A 17,962-nucleotide genomic window follows, 5' to 3' on the forward strand; every position below is an offset into this window, starting at 1 on the left:
TAGCTGGTATTGATGATGTTGCTACTGCGTCGGTCAGTCTGGAGCGCAGTCAACTCTTTGCAATGGCAAGTTTTGAAAAGAAGTGCTGGTAGCAGTAGGTTGTTTCCGACTTTCTTAAAGGGGTTTTCCCATCAGGGACATTCATGACATATTCACAGGATATAAAATTCCAGAAAAGATAGTAGAACAACAGCACACGTCTCCAGATAATCAAAGTGGTTTTATTGTCAGAACATCCACGACAAACAGGCAACGTTTCGACCCATAGTGAGTGTGGGGTCTTTGTCAAGTGTGACCCCACACTCACTATGGGTTGAAACGTTGCCTGTTTGTCGTGGATGTTCTGACAATAAAACCACTTTGATTATCTGGAGACGTGTGCTGTTGTTCTACTATCTTTTCTGGAATTTTACATCATGCCGGAGTGGGTTTGCCTGGCTTGACAGCGTGCACCGCACCAGACTCTGGATTTGTGCTGCTTCAAAATCCTTTACTTATATTCACAGGATATGTCATAAATGTCAGATAGATGCTGGTCCCACCTCTGGGACCCGCACCTATCTCTAGGGGGCCCCCTAAACCCCGTTCTAGCTCTCTGTATTCCGGCTGATTTCCGACCATAAAGAAGAAAACAGCATAGCTCGCTGAGCTACGATGTTTCCGTAACTCCGATAGTAGTGAATGGCAGTTACGGAAGCATCGTAGCATGCGAGTTACGCTGTTTCCATAACTACTATTCAGTTCTATGGGACTTACGGAAAAAGTGTAGCTCAGCAAAATCCACTGTTTTCTTCATGTTTGGAAATGACAAGAGTCAGCCGGGGCACAGAGCGGTAAAACGGGGTTTAGGGGGCCCCGTTCTAGAGACAGATCTGGGACCCAGAGGTGGGACCCGCATCTATCTGACATTTATGACGTATCCTGTGGATATATCATAAATGTCCTTGATGAAAAAAACAACATCTGACCTCACTTCAACACTACAGATAAATATCTACATTTAGGCCTCAGCTAAGTTTCTAAATTTTAGGTCAGTAGCAGGAGGAGGGCAGATGGAGCCAAGTACTCTCATTCACTACTAGTGAATGAGGATGCGGTGGTCTGTGTGAGCAGGTCAGTGCATGCTGGCTCGGTAGTGGACTGGTCCACGCCCGGGCCGGCAGGCACCGGCCTCACACAGACCACCGCCATACTTGGCTCAGACCGTCGCCCTCCTTCCTGCTCCTAAATGTGAGTGAGTAGGGCAGACTGAGCCAAGGAGGAAATGATTTCCGCAGCAGTCGGGGCGTGCTGTGTCGGCAGTGGACCAGTCCAGTCATCTCACCTCACGCCACTGATGTGAGGTCAGGTGACTTGATTGTGCCAGCCTGGGAGTGGACCAGTTCGGTCACCTGACCTGAGCCACCTGACCTCACTGACTCAGGTCAGGTGACCGCACTCATCCACTCTTGGACCGACACACCAACCTCACTCAGACCGCCGCCGTCATACTTGGCTCCGTCTGCCCTTCTCCTGTTCCTAAATGGGAGTGAGTAGGGCGTATGGAGCCAAGTAGCGAATGACGCAGTGGCAGCGCGGTCTGAGTGACATCGGTCCGGACCAAATGATCTCGCGGGTCTTATATGGCCCGTGGGCCGGACGTTCCCCACCCTTGGTCTAGTGGCATGAACCAGCAGTAGAGAGGGGCCACATCTTGCTATGGCAAACACTTTTCTTTTTGTTTGTCCCTTTTCTGGATGTATACCCTTTATTTGATTCTTCATTGAGATTCTATAAAAATCCTGCTCTATAAATATTTTATCAAAGGGTAACTAAACGTTCAACAAACTTCTGACATGTCATAGTCACATGTAAGATGTTTTGATTGGTGGGGGTCCGAGCACTGAGACCCCCACCAATCACTAAAACGAAGCGGCAGAATTGCTTCTGTCAGCTCTGAGCCTCTTCATTTCTGTTTGGCTTTTTTGCGGAAATCAATGTAGCGGTGTACGGGCTCAATAGAAAGTCTATGAGCCCGTACTCCGAAACATCGGCTTTCCGGAAAAAGCCAAACAGAAATGACTCGGCTCAAAGCTCACACGGGCAATTCTGCAGCTTCGTTTTAGCGATTGGTGGGTGTCTCACATGACATGACAGAAGTTTGTTGAACGTCTAGTTACCCTTTAATACTTCTTTATTTATATGCATCTTTACCTACTTTTTTCTGCAGACAAATTGGATATGGAGGCTGCATCAGAGATGCTGTTTACCAAAGACTCTAAAGGTCGAGTAAGTTCATTGACAACTGTACTTGGACAGGAAGTGGACAGATTTAATAATCTTCTCAAAGTACTTAAGGTAAGTTATTTGATAAAGTCCAATTTATCTGGTATATCATTTGCTCACTATAGGATTATTATTTGGTGTGTAACTGGAATGGAATTCAAAAACAAAAATGTCCTGCTTAAATACATGACTCAAATAAGTCGAGTCGCTTCTCCCCTTATGTAAATCTACCCTCCCAAAGCAGACACTGAAACAGAGTTGGATTTTAATGGCCACAGCAGCCGTTTATTATTTAAATAACAATAACTTTAAATACCATAATTTTTGAATCCCCAAAAAAGGGGATACATCATAACAACAAATAACCCACTGCGACCCTATCAGGGTCATAACATTATAAACCAACCAGAATGACAGGGGCAAGTCCTTGAAGCCACCGATACTTAATTTTGGCCATCTGCCCACAAATACCTTACCCCCAGCCGTAACCCGGCCCAGGAGCACCAAATTACCTTTTTGCAGATGACCACCATATATATATAAATATATATAACCCAGCTTTCAAAAGGGGTAACACCCTAAGAAGCCGACAAATTGGGGGTGCATCCCGTGATGCATTCCCCCCCACCACTTTTTACGACCTACTTCAAGGACTCCCCCCCGCCAAAGCGAAACAGGCCTTGACCACCTCACGCCTGCGAGCTCCTCCACACTCCCACCGCTCGCTCAATTCCATCGGTCAAAGCCAGACTCCACATATCCATCCCCACCTCATTGAGGTGCACACCGTCCTCTCTCCAGTAGCTGCCTGTCCCAGCCTCCAGATCCCAGTGGCGCACCGCAACCCCACCATTACGCGTCACGAAGCTCGATATGGCCCTATTAGCCTTAATGCGAGCCTTGTTAATTTTTCCCACAGAACGGGCCATCCGCCAGTTCTTCCTAGGGACCATCTCAGACCACACCGTCACCAATTTAGGATAAGTTGCCCATAAGCAGAGCAAATCATGCTTGACGTCCCGTACCAACTCCCGAAAAGGGCGTATACCCAAATCGTTGCCTCCCACATGCAACACCAGTACCTCCGGCGCCCTGTCAAGCAGTACAAAATTGTGAAACTCGGGCAATACCCTGTTCCATGTCATTCCCCGTATACCCATCCACCTCACAACCGCCGCGTCCCGCGGAATCCTGAGCTGTCGACCGTCCGGCCGTACATCCGCGCGAAGGGCACCCCAGTACACAAAAGAATGTCCCATAATCCACACCATGCATGAGTCACGGCCTGCAAAACAAATGAAGAACATACACGCACCACCTCTTGTTGCCGCGTACCATTAATACTCAGGCGGAAACGCACGCACCCGGAACATGCTATACATCAAGATATCACAACATGTTCAAGCGCACATAAGAACGGAAACGCGCCGACTCCCAACGCCCTATCCGCTGCACGCCTGCATCATCTAAACCCCATCTCACCGCCTCCGTCGCTGCCCCTATACGGAAAGAATGAGACGAGTATTGCTCTGCCTGCACCCCGCTAGCCACCAGACACTTTCTGAAAACCGAAATAAACTGATACCGCGACAGAAACGAGCCATCCTCGTGCCGCAGCAACGGCCCGTCTGAGAGATCTAAACCCGCCAAGTACTCCTTGACACACAACACTGGACAAACCGGATTCTTTGGGACCGCCAGCAAAACCACTCGACGTCCTGCCCCTCCTTGGTCCGTTTTGGACCTTCGCAACACTATCTCCACCCTGTCTTCATACAATTCGACATTATCCTGCAACAAGCCCCCCGCTCTCACCGAACTGGGGGAAACCAATTCCCCTACCCGAAAAGCACCAAAAAAGGCTAACGCAAAAGCCAACCGGAAAAGCTTGCTCTCATACTCTGAACGACACACCTGCCGCACCACCACCTCCAGGGAACACAACAATTGAAATGACACGGGACGCCTCTTATCCCTCACCACTACACCCCGTCTCAGCCCTTTCAATGCCTGGCCCACCAAAAACCGCTTCGTGATATCTGCCAACCCCCGTAACTTACAACCGAAAGCAATGGCCGCCACGAAGCGATTAACCTTAGCGACCGTGCAACCCCGGGCGAACGCATCCCCCAACCAAAACAGCAAGGCCACCATCCTATCATCATCCGAGCACACATCTCCCAAAGATCTCACCCACTCCTCCCATTGCCTCCATCCAGCCGCATACGACGACCACGTCGCACTGGCCAGTGAACGTTTAATCAATGCACCTGCCGCCTGGATACCAGCTCCCACAGATGACTGGGACAGTCCACCCCTGTTAACTCCGCGTCCGGGACCAGCTGCCGGAAACGATCCCACTGCGAGCGAGAAAGCGCATCAGCAATACAATTCTCTACCCCGGGAACATGCACCGCCACCACCCATGCATTTAAACTCAAACAGGAAAGCACCAACTGACGCAACAAGCGAACCACTGGAGGGGACGACGCCGAAGTATTATTTATAGCCATCACCACCCCCAAATTGTCGCAATGAAAACGCACTTTTTTGTCCCGGAACCTGTCTCCCCAAATGGTGACCGCCACCACGATGGGAAACAGTTCGAGTAGGGCCAAGTTACGCGTCAGTCCCGCCTCCACCCATGCAACCGGCCATTTTCCCGCGCACCATTGACCTTTAAAGAACGCCCCGAACCCCACCGCCCCAGACGCGTCAGTGAACAATTCCAAATCGAAGCTATCTAACGCCCGGGACATCCAAAGAGAGCGCCCATTATACTGTCCCAGAAAATGGAGCCAGACCTGTAAATCTTCCCTGTGCTCTGCAGCCAGACGAATGAAATGATGGGGTTCCCGAACCCCCGCCGTCGCCGCTGCCAACCGCCGACAAAAAACCCTGCCCATCGGCATGATGCGGCAGGCAAAATTCAACTTCCCCAATAAGGACTGCAATTCACGTAGCGTAATTTTCCTAATCCGACACGCTCGCTCCACTACCAACCGCAAATCCCCCAACTTATCCTCCGGCAATCTGCACTCCATTGCTACGGAGTCGATAGTAATTCCCAAAAAACAAATGGTCGTCACCGGACCCTCAGTTTTTTCCACAGCCAAGGGTACACCGAACTCCCTTGACACCCAATTGACCGTCTCCAACAAATTTGCGCAAACCCCCGAACACGACGGGCCAACGCACAAAAAATCGTCGAGATAGTGAATAACTGATTCCACCCCCGCGACCTCCCTGACTACCCATTCCAAAAAAGAACTAAACACCTCAAAGTACGCGCACGACAACGAACAACCCATGGGAAGGCATCGATCAATGTAATAATCCCCTTCCCAATAACATCCCAACAACCTCTGGCTGTCCGGATGAACCGGCAACAAACGAAACGCCGCTTGAATATCAGTTTTTGCCATCAGAGCCCCTCTTCCGTAACCACGTACCAACGCTACCGCCGCATCAAACGACGTGTAGACCACAGAACAGAGATCCTGGTCAATGCCATCGTTAACCGACGCCCCCTTCGGGAAGGACAAATGCTGAATAAGCCGGAATTTGTTACCTTCTCGTTTTGGAACCACCCCTAACGGTGACACCACCAAACCTGGAACTGGGATCGTGCTAAAGGGGCCCGCCATTCTGCCCAGATCAATCTCCTTCCGGATTTTTTCCGAGACTACCCCCGCATGCTGATATGCCGACTTAAGGTTACGCTGCGTGAAAGGGACCTCATGCAAAGGGGGCGGAATAACGAAACCGTAACCAAAACCTAAACTAATCAACCGCGCCCCCTCCTTATTGGGGTACCTACTTAGAAAGGGGGCCATCTTTATGAGTTTCACCGGAGTCTCCCCCATAACCAGACGCACCGCTGGCTCCCCCTTGTCGTTTACCCTTCTTAAAACATTTAGACGCTCCATGTGACTGCCCGCTGCAATGTGAACACGCATGCTTGAATTTACACGTCGCTCCAAATTTGCACTGCCCCTCATTGAACTGCCAACACGTCCCAAATTTTGAACCTGAGGCCTGACTACCCCCGCCGGAAGTTCCTGCTGCATTCCCGCTCCCGGGAAAGGACTGCCCCTGCTTATAAAGTGCCGTCACTTTCAACCATAAGGCTATGTCCTTATGGTCCCACCGTATATTCGGCCGCACCGCTTTCCTCTGCCGAAACTGCTCATCGTAACGAAGCCAGGCCTGGCCCCATAAACCCGATGCGCCTCCCCCACCGCATCCAAATAACAAAACAAGCCGGAACAATTATCTGGCGCCTTTTCCCCAATAACGCTCGCCAAAATTGCAAAAGCCTGCATCCAATTGACGAACGTTTTTGGAATCAACCTGTACCGTCTCTTTTCTTCCTCATCCTTTTTTGTTTCATCCCGCTTCACTTTATCTAAATTAAACTTCTCCAGCGGAAGCAAGGAAAAAATCTCCACATACTCGTCCTTCCAAATCCTTTCCTTTACCTCCTGCTTTAAATGCGCCCCTAACGGGCCCTCATAACAAACATAAACCTCCCCGCGCGCACGATCATCAAGACGCACCCTATCAACCTCCTTTGGCGAGTCTGTTTGAACCGCCGCCGCCACTGCCACCGCTGCCCCGGCATTCAACCCCCCACCGTTTTGACGAACCGGAGCGCTTCCAACACTGCCCCCCCACACCGCGGCCGGCGCCACACCTGACGATTCTTGGGAAGGGGAACCACCTAGCCGCCCCACTAACACTTTTAAACATCCCACTAACTCCGCCAAACTATCCCCCGCACCCGCCTGTAGCGACGGGACCCCCGACTCCGCCGCGACGCCCACCGCCTCGACACCCTCTACACCGATACCCGACATCAATAAAGCTGGAAATGGTAACGTAGGTGTCAACTCACCAGGCTGCCCAGGGGCTGTGAACCCGTCAGCCGGACCCCCATGTCCACGTGGAGAGGCCCGCCGCTCACCGTCCTCCAATGCTCCGGACTCCCTCTGGCGCTGTCCGCATTGGCAATGTGTGCACGGGGAATTCCGATTTTCGTCTGAGTAAAGGGGGGGTGACATCGCATCATCCAATTGGCCGAGGTCCAGTTCATGCCTCATCCGTCCCGCTGAACCAGCTCCAAGCTGTTCCGTCCCTGGCACTCCAACCACCGACCTCATCCTGCGACCTCTGGTCGTTTCCACCTCGACGACACCATGAGCCGACCCTCTGGCTGGCACATCACCATGCAGGGTCGCCGTTGCCCTTCCGCCACGTGCTGAAGAAGGAGAGGATGTGACCGGAAGTGAAGGCCGCGTCCTCCTCGCCGCTGCCGCCGGGCGCTGCCGCGTTTTGGGATTCCTCCCAGGACCAGACGAAAGAGCAGCAGCAGGCCGCCCTGGGGTCTGGCCTGCAGGGTCCACTGATGGGCTCCTCTTGCGCCGCCGCGCCCGCGGGATGTCTTCAGGACTCAGCCTTGCGGGCGGGCGCGAGCGCCTCGTGCTGCGCGTCACACCGGGAGTGCCAGCCCTGGCCTGAGTCATGGGGGAAACGGGCTCTCCTCTTCTCCTGCCCGACCCCCTGGTACGCCGGTCCTGTACCTCGGCCTGCTCCAGCAGCCCCGCGACCACCGGCATGACAGAGCGCTCCCCGCTTGCTCCAGCCGACTCTGCTCGCTCCTGGACCGGAGCGCCCGATTGTCCCTGCAGCAGCGTCGCCACTCGTGCTCCGAGCCATCCAGGACCCTGAGAGGCTGCCGCGGCCCGCAACAGCTCCATAGCCTCCTCATCAGACGCAGCAGGGGTAACAAACATGTTCCTGCTTCTGTGTCCTGGCGAAGAGAGGGAGAGCACAAACAGGAAACAGGTACATCCCCTTCAATCCCCACCCCTTCTCACTCAAGCCCTCCTGCTGTCCCCCCCCCCTTTCCTCTCATAGGCCAGCCAACTCTGTGTCCCTCCCATCTATTTTAGTCATGGAGGCCTTCCCTTATTCCTTTTTTCTTCTTTCAGTACGGCCTCTTCTGTAACACTGTATGTCTTCTGATACATAAAACTTTAATATATGATTAATATAATTGGTGGTGAGTTAAAACCACAACAAGTATATATTTCCTGTTAAATTACATGTTGATATTCCTATTTAATTCATCCCACAGAGTTCTCTAGAGACACTTAATAAAGCTATTGCTGGGTTTGTGGTTATGTCTGAGGAAATGGAGAGAATATACAAAAGCTTCTTGAACAATCAGGTTCCCACACTGTGGGCTGATGCTGCTTATCCATCCCTGAAACCCCTTGGATCATGGGTAAAAGATCTGGTTCTAAGGACATCATTTATTGATGTAAGTATTAGGATGTGATCTCGTCTCTCTCTGTATTACTTGTTAATTGATTTTAAAAGAACACTAAAACTACTACTCTGCCGCTATTCCGTGGCCGGAGCTAACTGCTTCTGCACGGAGGCACCGGACCAGCTGACCTGTGCGGGGCCCGGGTGTCAGACCGCCACAGATCATGTACTGATGACCTATCCGGTGGATAGGTCATCAGTTGTCAGAAGGTGGAAAAGCCCTTTAAGTGTTCCCTTTCTCTTATTGCAGAATAGTGGAGGAGGGCACCTTCTACAGCCAGTTGACTTACAGCCAGACACAAGTTTGTGAGAAGAAGGAAGGGAGGGGGGTTTAATAGCTGGACAACTATACAAGAATATTTTTTTATATATTTCTCACAATTTTTATTACAATAGGAGACAAAATATGATAAAGGGAGAGAAGAAACTTCTAGGTTTTGTATTTTCTCTATTTAGTATGGTTAGTCTAGAATTGGAATCCCCTTTAAGTTTGTTCTAAACATGTATCCCACATGACATCCACAGAACAGGTAGAAGGTCAAAATGTATGTAGACAAATGTCTCTACCCACCTTGACTTCATGCAGATATGGTCGGCACTCAGTGACATTATTTTAACAGATTCCTAATGCATATACTGTGGTTTTAGTGAGATTTATAAAATCCCAAAGAACCCCTTTAAGCCGCTTAGAATTATATTCTCAGTCAAATTACAATATGGTTGCATAAATGGTTGCATAAATGACTCTAGTATTATTTCTAAACATAAAAAGCATTGTGTAACAATGTTAAAGGCCTTCTTCCATGTTTCTCATTAGAAAGTTCTGTTATTGCTGTAAAAAAGGTTACTCCCTCAACTAACTATATGTCTGTAAAGGAGGAAATGAATATAAATGATGATACAATGATGTCGAAATTTATATCAAGCTAAAGGAAAAAAAATATTTTTTCTATACTGATTCATTTATTTAAAAGGAATCTGTCGCATTGAATCTGCGGGCAACATGTTATAGAGCAGGAGGAGCTGAGCAGATTGCTATGTTGTTTTGTGGGAAAGGATTCAGTATAGCTTGTAATTTATTATTCGGTCCAGGACCAGGTAGGGGTTACCAATTTTTAGCCTGCGTCAGGCCCCATGCACACGAACGTAAAAACGGGGCGTAATTACGGGCCCATAGACTTCTATTGGCCACGGGTACCTCCCCGTATGCTTACGGGAAGGTGCCAGTGCCATTGAAAAATATAGAACATGTCCTATTTCAGGCCGTAATAACGGCACAGGCAGGCCCATAGAAGTCTATGGGGCTCCCGTAATTACGGGTGACTACGTGTGTGTGCACCCGTAATTACGGGAGCGTTGCTAGGTGACGTCAGGGGATAGTCACCGTCCAGGGTGCTGAAAGAGTTAAACGATCGGCAGTAACTCTTTCAGCACCCTGGACAGTGACCACCGATCACAATATAGATTAACGTGTAAAAAAATAGAACTCCCTGCTTCTTCCTCCAGTCGTTTCATCCCATGTGACCGCTGCAGCCAATCACAGGCTGCAGCGGCCACATGGACTGCCGCGTCATCCAGGGAGGTAGGGCTGGATGTCGAAAGAGGGACGCGTCACCAAGACAACGGCCGGGTAATTATGAATTTCTTTTACTTTTCAGTCGGAAAGGGCTGCCCCTTCTCTTTATCCTGCACTGATAGAGAGAAGGTCTGCCGATTAGTGCACTGCAATTTTGCAGCGAAAACGTGCCCGTTTTTATGTGACACCGGACCCGTATTTATGTGCATGGGTCCGTAAATACTGGTGCAATACGGGTCGAATACGTGTGACCAAGGACCCGTATTTACGCCAGTATTTACGGGTGAAATAAAATACGTTCGTGTGCATGAGGCCTCTGTTAAACAGCTATAACTTTTTTGTTTGTTGTACTAGCAATGTACTTTTAGTGATTATTTTTCATTATCACTGCAGGTTTCTTTTACTTTTATTTTTATACACGTAGTTTTTTGTTTTGTTTTTTAGCATTTTTAGGCTTATAGTTTGAAAAAAATAGTAAAAATGTTTACATTTTAGCTAATTTTTTTCAGGTAATAATATAGGGTTACCCGTTATTTGTGATCCTCATTGTCTACGGTAAATTTTTATATATTACATGTCTACTTTAGGGTAATTGGGTCAGGGATAGCAGTGGGAGTGTTTTTTTTTTTTTTAGAGGGTTATATTATGTGTCATTTTTATTTCATTTTGTTTTTGTCCCTCAAAAGAAAAGACCAATAAGTGACTTAATTATTTCATTTTATTTTTTTTACACAATACTTTTCCTCTGTAACTGAAGGTGCATAGCAGCCCCAGCTACAAGAGAAATCAGCCCTGTTATAGTGATTATTGTCACTTTTAGGGCTGTGCTGGGTATAGTTAGACCTAACGCAAGCCTCCTACACCCAGCATCCTAACTTTCATGTGACTAGTCACATTATCCCTGGGACCAATAGCTGCTGTTGGCTCTGTTCTTTACACAGCGCTCATTGAACGCTGTGTATGAGAGTACAGAGAAGACAAAAGTGTTGAAACAGGTTCTGTCTACTCTCCAGGGTCCCTGGCAGTCCTTGACTACCGGGCACCCAGCATTCAGCTGCTCAATCGCTCGGGCAGCAAGCTTATATCTGCGCCGTTGATATACAGTGGGCGGTCCCTGCTTATTCTGGGGCAACATTATTTAGTGATTGACAGCCTTTCCTGTATGAGTGTACATACAGAGATACCTGTCAATCACTGAGTAGTCCCGCCCTCTGAATTACTAAATCCAAAATGAGCAGCGTTTTAAATAAATAAGTGACAAATTATGCTGATTTTTTCCCCAACAAAACTATATATCAATCTGCTAAGCTCCTCCTGCTCTATAACATGCATTTCACAGATAGGTCATCATGTTCATTCTAACATGTTCCCTTTAAAATGCTAGAAATAAATTTTTTGGCTATCTGTGGATTACAAAGGAAAAATTCTCACTTGTTGTTATATCAAATTAACCATGCCATTCAGTTTTAAGTCCTGTTTGAAAAAACGTGAGGCCAAGACCATGATGTAACAAATGTCACGATTGTCAGTAATGTAGTGTAACATTGAGTAATGGTCAGATTTTTCAATACATCCCATATACGTGGCTTTAGACTATGAATGGGTGCATTTTTCTCACAGTATTTTTTTTTCTCAGGCATGGATTCGCCAAGATCAGCCAAAGTCATTCTGGATTTCGGGCTTCTTTTTTCCTCAAGGTTTTCTCACAGGTAAAACATCTATATATGGCTTAGTTTAGGCAGAACTTTTGTATATAGTGATTACAAGCAAAGTTTGATTTAGTTTAAAGGGTATATATCGCTAGTATATACATCACTTTTTGATCTGCCAGGGTTTGACTTCTGAGAATCAAGGGGCCGCAGTCCTAGTTCAGTGCTGCTGCCCTTCACAGTTTGTCCCTGCACATTGATGTACCTCACCACCCGCTGTGCATTAAGCTTTTAACTCTTTAACTTTTTATTCACTTCACTTCAATGAAGCTGTGCTGCACTTCCTTTCACAGTCGGTGCCCAGGATGAATTATCTATTACTATCCTAGTTAGGTTTAGTGATGGTCCTATAGTAATATCTATAAGTTCGCATATTTTCATACCCAAGGACAATATCGCTACTGATGCTTTCAGGAATTACATATAAGCACACTAATGGCACATTCAGACGAGGCGGAATTGCTGTGGAATTCCGCCACGACAGTCCGCAGTGGAAATCCTTTGCAGACAGTTTGTGCATTGGTTTCCACACCTTTTTAGTTACCTTCGTGTAGACGTTGCGGAAAACTCCGCTGCGGACCATAGGCTGCGGTGCGGAATTTTCCCTCCGCAGCGGAGAAGAAGCGGAATTTCACTGCGGATTGTAGCCTTTGCAATGCAAAAACTGAAATCTGTGGCAAGTCCGCTGTGTTTTCTGCAACGTCTGTATTACCTGTCAAATATGCAAATGTTGGTGCAGATTCGTTGCGTAATTGCCCCAAATCTGCACCAACATTTGCAGCGTAAAAATTCTGCCACGTCTGAACGTGCCCTTAGGGTGCAGTCACATGTGGCACTATGTGCCTTGTATTTCTTCACGCTGCGGAAAACTTTAAAATGTAAGCCTATGGGAAAAATATTCCACAACACAATAAATTGAGAAATCTGTCTGAGTTGCATGAAAAATATTTTCCGACTGGATATTGTAAATTTTTCTGCAGTGTATTTTTACGCTTCTGAAATGCAAGACAATTAATGTGTTATGTTCTGAAGCACTTTAGTAGGTGACCTTTGGCAGAGTGGCAGCAGTCTCCTGCTCTTCGGTCATATAAGAAATAGATTTAATCAACATACCCATTGAATACAAGCTTTATGTAATGATGGGGGTACGGAAACAGACAAGTGAGCCCTAATCTACCCGCCACTCAGTCCCTGCCTACTTGCAACGACCCGCCCTAGGCGACGGGGTACAACTGGACGACGGTCCCTACGCTCAGTAAGTGCACGACAGACAAACAGACAAGGGTACACAGAAGCTAAGGGAAATGGGGCAGTTGCCCACGGCAACACCGTGAGCAACAAGAGTGGTGAACGAGCCGAGTCAAACCAGGAGTGTACGAGGTACCAAACGCAGAGCAGGAGAGTAGTGAACAAGCCGAGTCAAACCAGGAGTGTACGAGGTACCAAACGCAGAGCAGGAGAGTAGTCAGTAAGCCAGGGTCAGTATGAAGCAGGGTCAAATAGTTCAGAAGCTGCAGCAGGGCCAGAAGAGAAGAATCACAAGCAAGGAGGAACAGGAAAGGCAGGTATAAATAGACAGAGGGCGGGAGCTAGCTCAGTCTGGCCAGGCTGTGATAGGCTCTCCCACTCCTAAGCCTGCCATCCTGAGTGGTGGAAGATGGAGTCAGTCTCACAGACATAGAAGCAGGTGCAGACTGATTACCTATGGGCGTTGACACAGAAGCTGTGCCTGGCAGATCCTTTACACTTTACTTTTAAATTTCCTAAAAATCCACATGAAATCATGAGTAACTTTGCAAATTCTTTGATTTACTTACCTGTTATTGATCTTGAGTCACCTCAGCTCTATAAGGTCATGAAATGAATTCCAAACTACTGGTTTCCTGCCAGCTTTGATTCTTCAGGACCCCAGATCTCTTTGCATGCTGCTGCTGGGTCAGGTTTTTTTTTTTTAAAGGCTTCACTCTTAACTGAACAATAACTTTTTTCCTCATTTCTAGTCGTGCATCAACTCCTGCGCTCTTAATCCCATTCAGTCCATCTCATTCCGGAACTCTCCTTTTATCCTAGTTTGTTTAACCTATCCCTCTCTAGCTACTGATTGTCACTTCTCCAATACATTGTGAACTGTCTAACAATCCCTCTTTCTCTTACTTGTATCACCTGTAGTCTGGATTCTGACCAAACTACTCAACTGGCTACTGAAACTACTGGCTTCTTGAGCTATCCTCTGCTGGAAACATTAGAACTCATCTTGCTTCTCTCTTTTTCCATCTACACCCTATAGTCTTGGCCAAATTATGGATACTAAATTACTGAAGATGGGTCGTTATCCAGGGATTTATTCTGAATGACATTTTTGGCGTCGGGAAGAATATTTTTCCCTAAGAAGAGGAAAGTTGGCTTTTGCCTCATGGGGGGGGGGGGGGGGTGTTTGTCTTCCTCTGGATTAACACTGCAGGAGAATAGACTGAACTGAATGTGTCTTTTTTCAGCCTTACAAGCTATGTTACTATCTGGTTTGCAATGTATTTTAAATCCTGATGTTGCGCAAGTCTATCGTCACTCTTTTACATACCTATCAGCTGTTTTTTTTAATTTATGTCATCCCACTTAACTTAATGTGCATAAGATATAACTTGTCATTTTTACTCTATCGCAAGTTAATTCCCTACCTGATGTCCCAATCTGTGTCATTATCACCCCCCTAAACCCTTCTCTCCTAGGATAGCATTTTGGCTTTCTTATCTAAACCCCACCTCCACACTCTCATAACTTCCTGCTATCTTTAGGCCTGGGTTACACTGAGACGTTTTGTAGTATGACTGATTCATTTTTACTATCAAATTACATCTCCAGTCCAAAGGAATACATTAAGTTGAATGCAATTTTTCAGATGTCCGCTAGCTATCGACTCCGCTACAGAACGTCTCCATGTAACTCAGACCTTAACTCATACTCATTTCTAGTGGTTGTACCTTTTGTATTAACTAGACAACCAAAATCCTAGTCCATGCACTTGTCACCTCCTGGCTAAATCACTGCAACACCATGCTCTGTGCCTATCGATGAACAGACTTACAACCCTCAAAATATTTTTCTACATCAGTGTTTTCCAACTTTCGTTCTCAAGTATCTCCAACAGATCATGATTTGAGGATATCCCAAATATAGATAATCTGGGGAAATTCCTGATACACTGACAATAGTTATATGACCTGTGCAATATTATGGCATTCCTGAAAACATGACTGGTTGGGGGTACGAGGACTGGAGTTGAGAAACACTGCTCTATGTTGTGTCTTTACCATCCACCTCTCCTTGTATTCATCTACATCTCTAAAGTCAGTTTGGATGTGATTCATTGAAATAAATCTTTTCATAGTTTTGATATATATGTGTTTTAGGGATTCTTCAGAATCATGCCAGGAAATATAATTTACCGATAGATGAACTTAGCTTCCACTACAATATTCTTCCATGCTATCGAGACCAAGCAGCTGTCATTGAAGCAATAAAAACCATGAAGTTCGGAGAGGAGTTGCCCATGGATAAAGAGGTACAGTCTATTATTATTTCTTTGAATTTCGTATTACAGCCAAACTGCTCTAAGCATGAATTACAGAGAGAAGACGTGGCAAAGTCAAGTGACAGATGGTCTGTTCTGAACAGCACATTTCTATCAGCTATGGTATTTAACAGAATACAGCCTGTCTACACTTATAAGCTCACCATCACGGGCCATTTATGGATTTTCCTTATTATTTTTATCATTCATCTGTTAGCGGAATTGTTTCAAGCGGATTGTGTTGCGGATTATGCTGCAGATTTGCAGCAGAACCTATTAGAATCATTTACCATTTTAATAGCTGCATTTATCAAAATTTTGAAAATTTGGTGCATAAATTCATTATTCGCCCACCTTATTCTCGTTATAGCTAGTCAGGTATTGAGCAAATCAATACACCAGTTTACCAGTTTTTTTTAGAAGAGCGAATCCATTCCCTGACTTTTCTCACAAATTTGGCAAATCCTCAAAAGTAACAAATCCTCAAAATTTCCTTACCTCCAGACAGAAACCTGAACTTTTCACTCAGAATATTGTTATTTATCAGCCATGTAATAAGATTTCCCAGTGGATTATGCCGCATGTTCACTGAAGTCTTCACAGCTCTTAAAGGACCAGAGTTTTTATCACTAAATTAGAGATATCATTTGTTTAATTCTACTTATTATATATAACGGAGAAAGGTATAATATGTTGGCTTCCTATTAATTTGAGGTTTCCCAAGAAGTGGTAGGGGTCCTCTTTAACTGCTTTTAGGGAATCACATACAATGGGGATAATCCTAAAATGTCCAAGCCCAAATCTGAGAGGAAAAATTATTTATCGTCATATGCAATATATGCTACACTAATTTCACGTAATTTATTCAAGATTAAAGGGGTTATCCAGGTTATTAAAATTGATAGTCTATCCTTAGGATAGGCCATCAATATTAGATCGGTCTGGGTTCGACTGTCGGTACCTCCGCCAATTAGCTTGTTTGAAGGCGCCGCGGCACGAGTGCCGCAAGCTCTTCATTGTTTACATGGTTCTCCTCTCCATTAGTACCTGCATGTGCCGTTACATTTGTAGCAGCTGTGCAAGATATTGTGCCACTGCCTAATTCACTTGAATAGGACAGTGGTGCAATACAAATGTAACGGCGCGTGCAAGTACAAGCGCCATAGCCCTTTCAAACAGCTGATCAGCGGGGATGCTGACAGTCGGACCCCCACCGATCGAATATTGATGGCCTATCCTAGGGCTAGGCCATCAATTTTAATAGCCAAGATAACACCCTTAATTATATATCAGTTATAGTATTTTATTGTAAAAGACATTTTCTGTGATGACAAGGCATTCTGAGATATTCATAAGCTATTTGTATGTTTCCTTAATTACACATTTCTGAGAAACAAGGGTAAAACAATAGATATAAAAAATAATCAGTGATATACTTTTCAGTTACCTTCTCCTGAAAATGGCGTGTTGGTGCATGGGTTGTTCATGGATGCCAGTCGCTGGGATGATGAAAATATGGTGATAGAAGATGCATTGCCTAGGCAGTTGAATCCAATGTTGCCTGTAGTACACTTTGAGCCCCAGCAGATTTATCATCCCAGTTCTACATTATATCAAGCACCTCTATATAAAACTGGAGCCAGAGCTGGAACACTTTCCACCACAGGTAATGACAAATATTATTTTTTTTACTTTAGTCAATGACATGACAACCTACAATTGGCAAAAAAAAAGTGGTACATGACACCCAGAGTGGCACCTCTCTCTTTTTTATGTGAGTGTAATTGCAGCAGGAATTACATTTTTTTGCTCTTTTTACCCCAAAAGAGCAAGCTTTCAAACATTACCTTGAAAAATACACAACAGAAGAATGTACTACAGCTTCTTTGTGTGTCTTTTTATAGTGTAAGGGCGTGTTCACATCAGCGTTCGGTTTCTGTTGATGGGTTCCGTCAGACCTGTCTGTCGGAGGAGCCTATCAACGGAAAGGCAAAAGCTGATGTGAACATGCCCTAATTAATGTGTTTATTCTTATCTACTCTTATTTATTTTTTTTGCCAGGTCACTCCACTAACTTTGTGGTTACTGTGCTTCTACCTTCAAAAAGACCCAGCGATTACTGGATATCAAAAGGCTCAGCGCTGCTCTGCCAGCTAAACGAATAACTTCTAAACAAAATAAATGTACTTCCTTACAATGAGATGTGCCATAATAATATGTATATGTTCATAAAATATGTTCATAAAATATTTGTTTTAAGTGAAGATGCGACTTTCTTTCTTTTCTATGGAACATGACTATTGGGAAATATGCAACAGATTTTTCTTGGAAGAAATTTCCTCAAACATAGGTATAAGCCAGATGTTATTAGTTCTGATCTAAGGATACTTCACACATATTTTGGTCAGTATTTTACATTAGTATTTGTAATCTAAACCTAGATTTTGGGGATCACTCCTGGTGAGATGCTCCTCAGCTTGTTCAGAGCTGTGGCGTAGCATTACTAGTACA

At 45.9% G+C, this 17,962-nt stretch overlaps 1 protein-coding gene across 1 annotated transcript in view; it reads left to right on the forward strand.

Annotated features, from left to right (window-relative positions):
* DNAH6 (dynein axonemal heavy chain 6) overlaps positions 1 to 17,669 on the forward strand; it is a 371,264-nt gene extending 353,595 nt beyond the window's left edge. Inside the window, exons 72-77 of the mRNA XM_075861785.1 lie at positions 2,210 to 2,337; positions 8,405 to 8,590; positions 11,811 to 11,883; positions 15,291 to 15,442; positions 16,895 to 17,117; positions 17,513 to 17,669. Of these exons, the coding sequence (XP_075717900.1) occupies positions 2,210 to 2,337; positions 8,405 to 8,590; positions 11,811 to 11,883; positions 15,291 to 15,442; positions 16,895 to 17,117; positions 17,513 to 17,616 (866 nt within the window). The 3' untranslated portion in view covers positions 17,617 to 17,669. The remainder of the gene's footprint in view (positions 1 to 2,209; positions 2,338 to 8,404; positions 8,591 to 11,810; positions 11,884 to 15,290; positions 15,443 to 16,894; positions 17,118 to 17,512) is intronic.
* The last annotated feature ends 293 nt before the right edge of the window (positions 17,670 to 17,962 follow it).

Source organism: Rhinoderma darwinii, chromosome 1 (assembly GCF_050947455.1).
Source record: "Rhinoderma darwinii isolate aRhiDar2 chromosome 1, aRhiDar2.hap1, whole genome shotgun sequence".
Classification (NCBI taxonomy): Eukaryota; Metazoa; Chordata; class Amphibia; order Anura; family Rhinodermatidae; genus Rhinoderma; species Rhinoderma darwinii.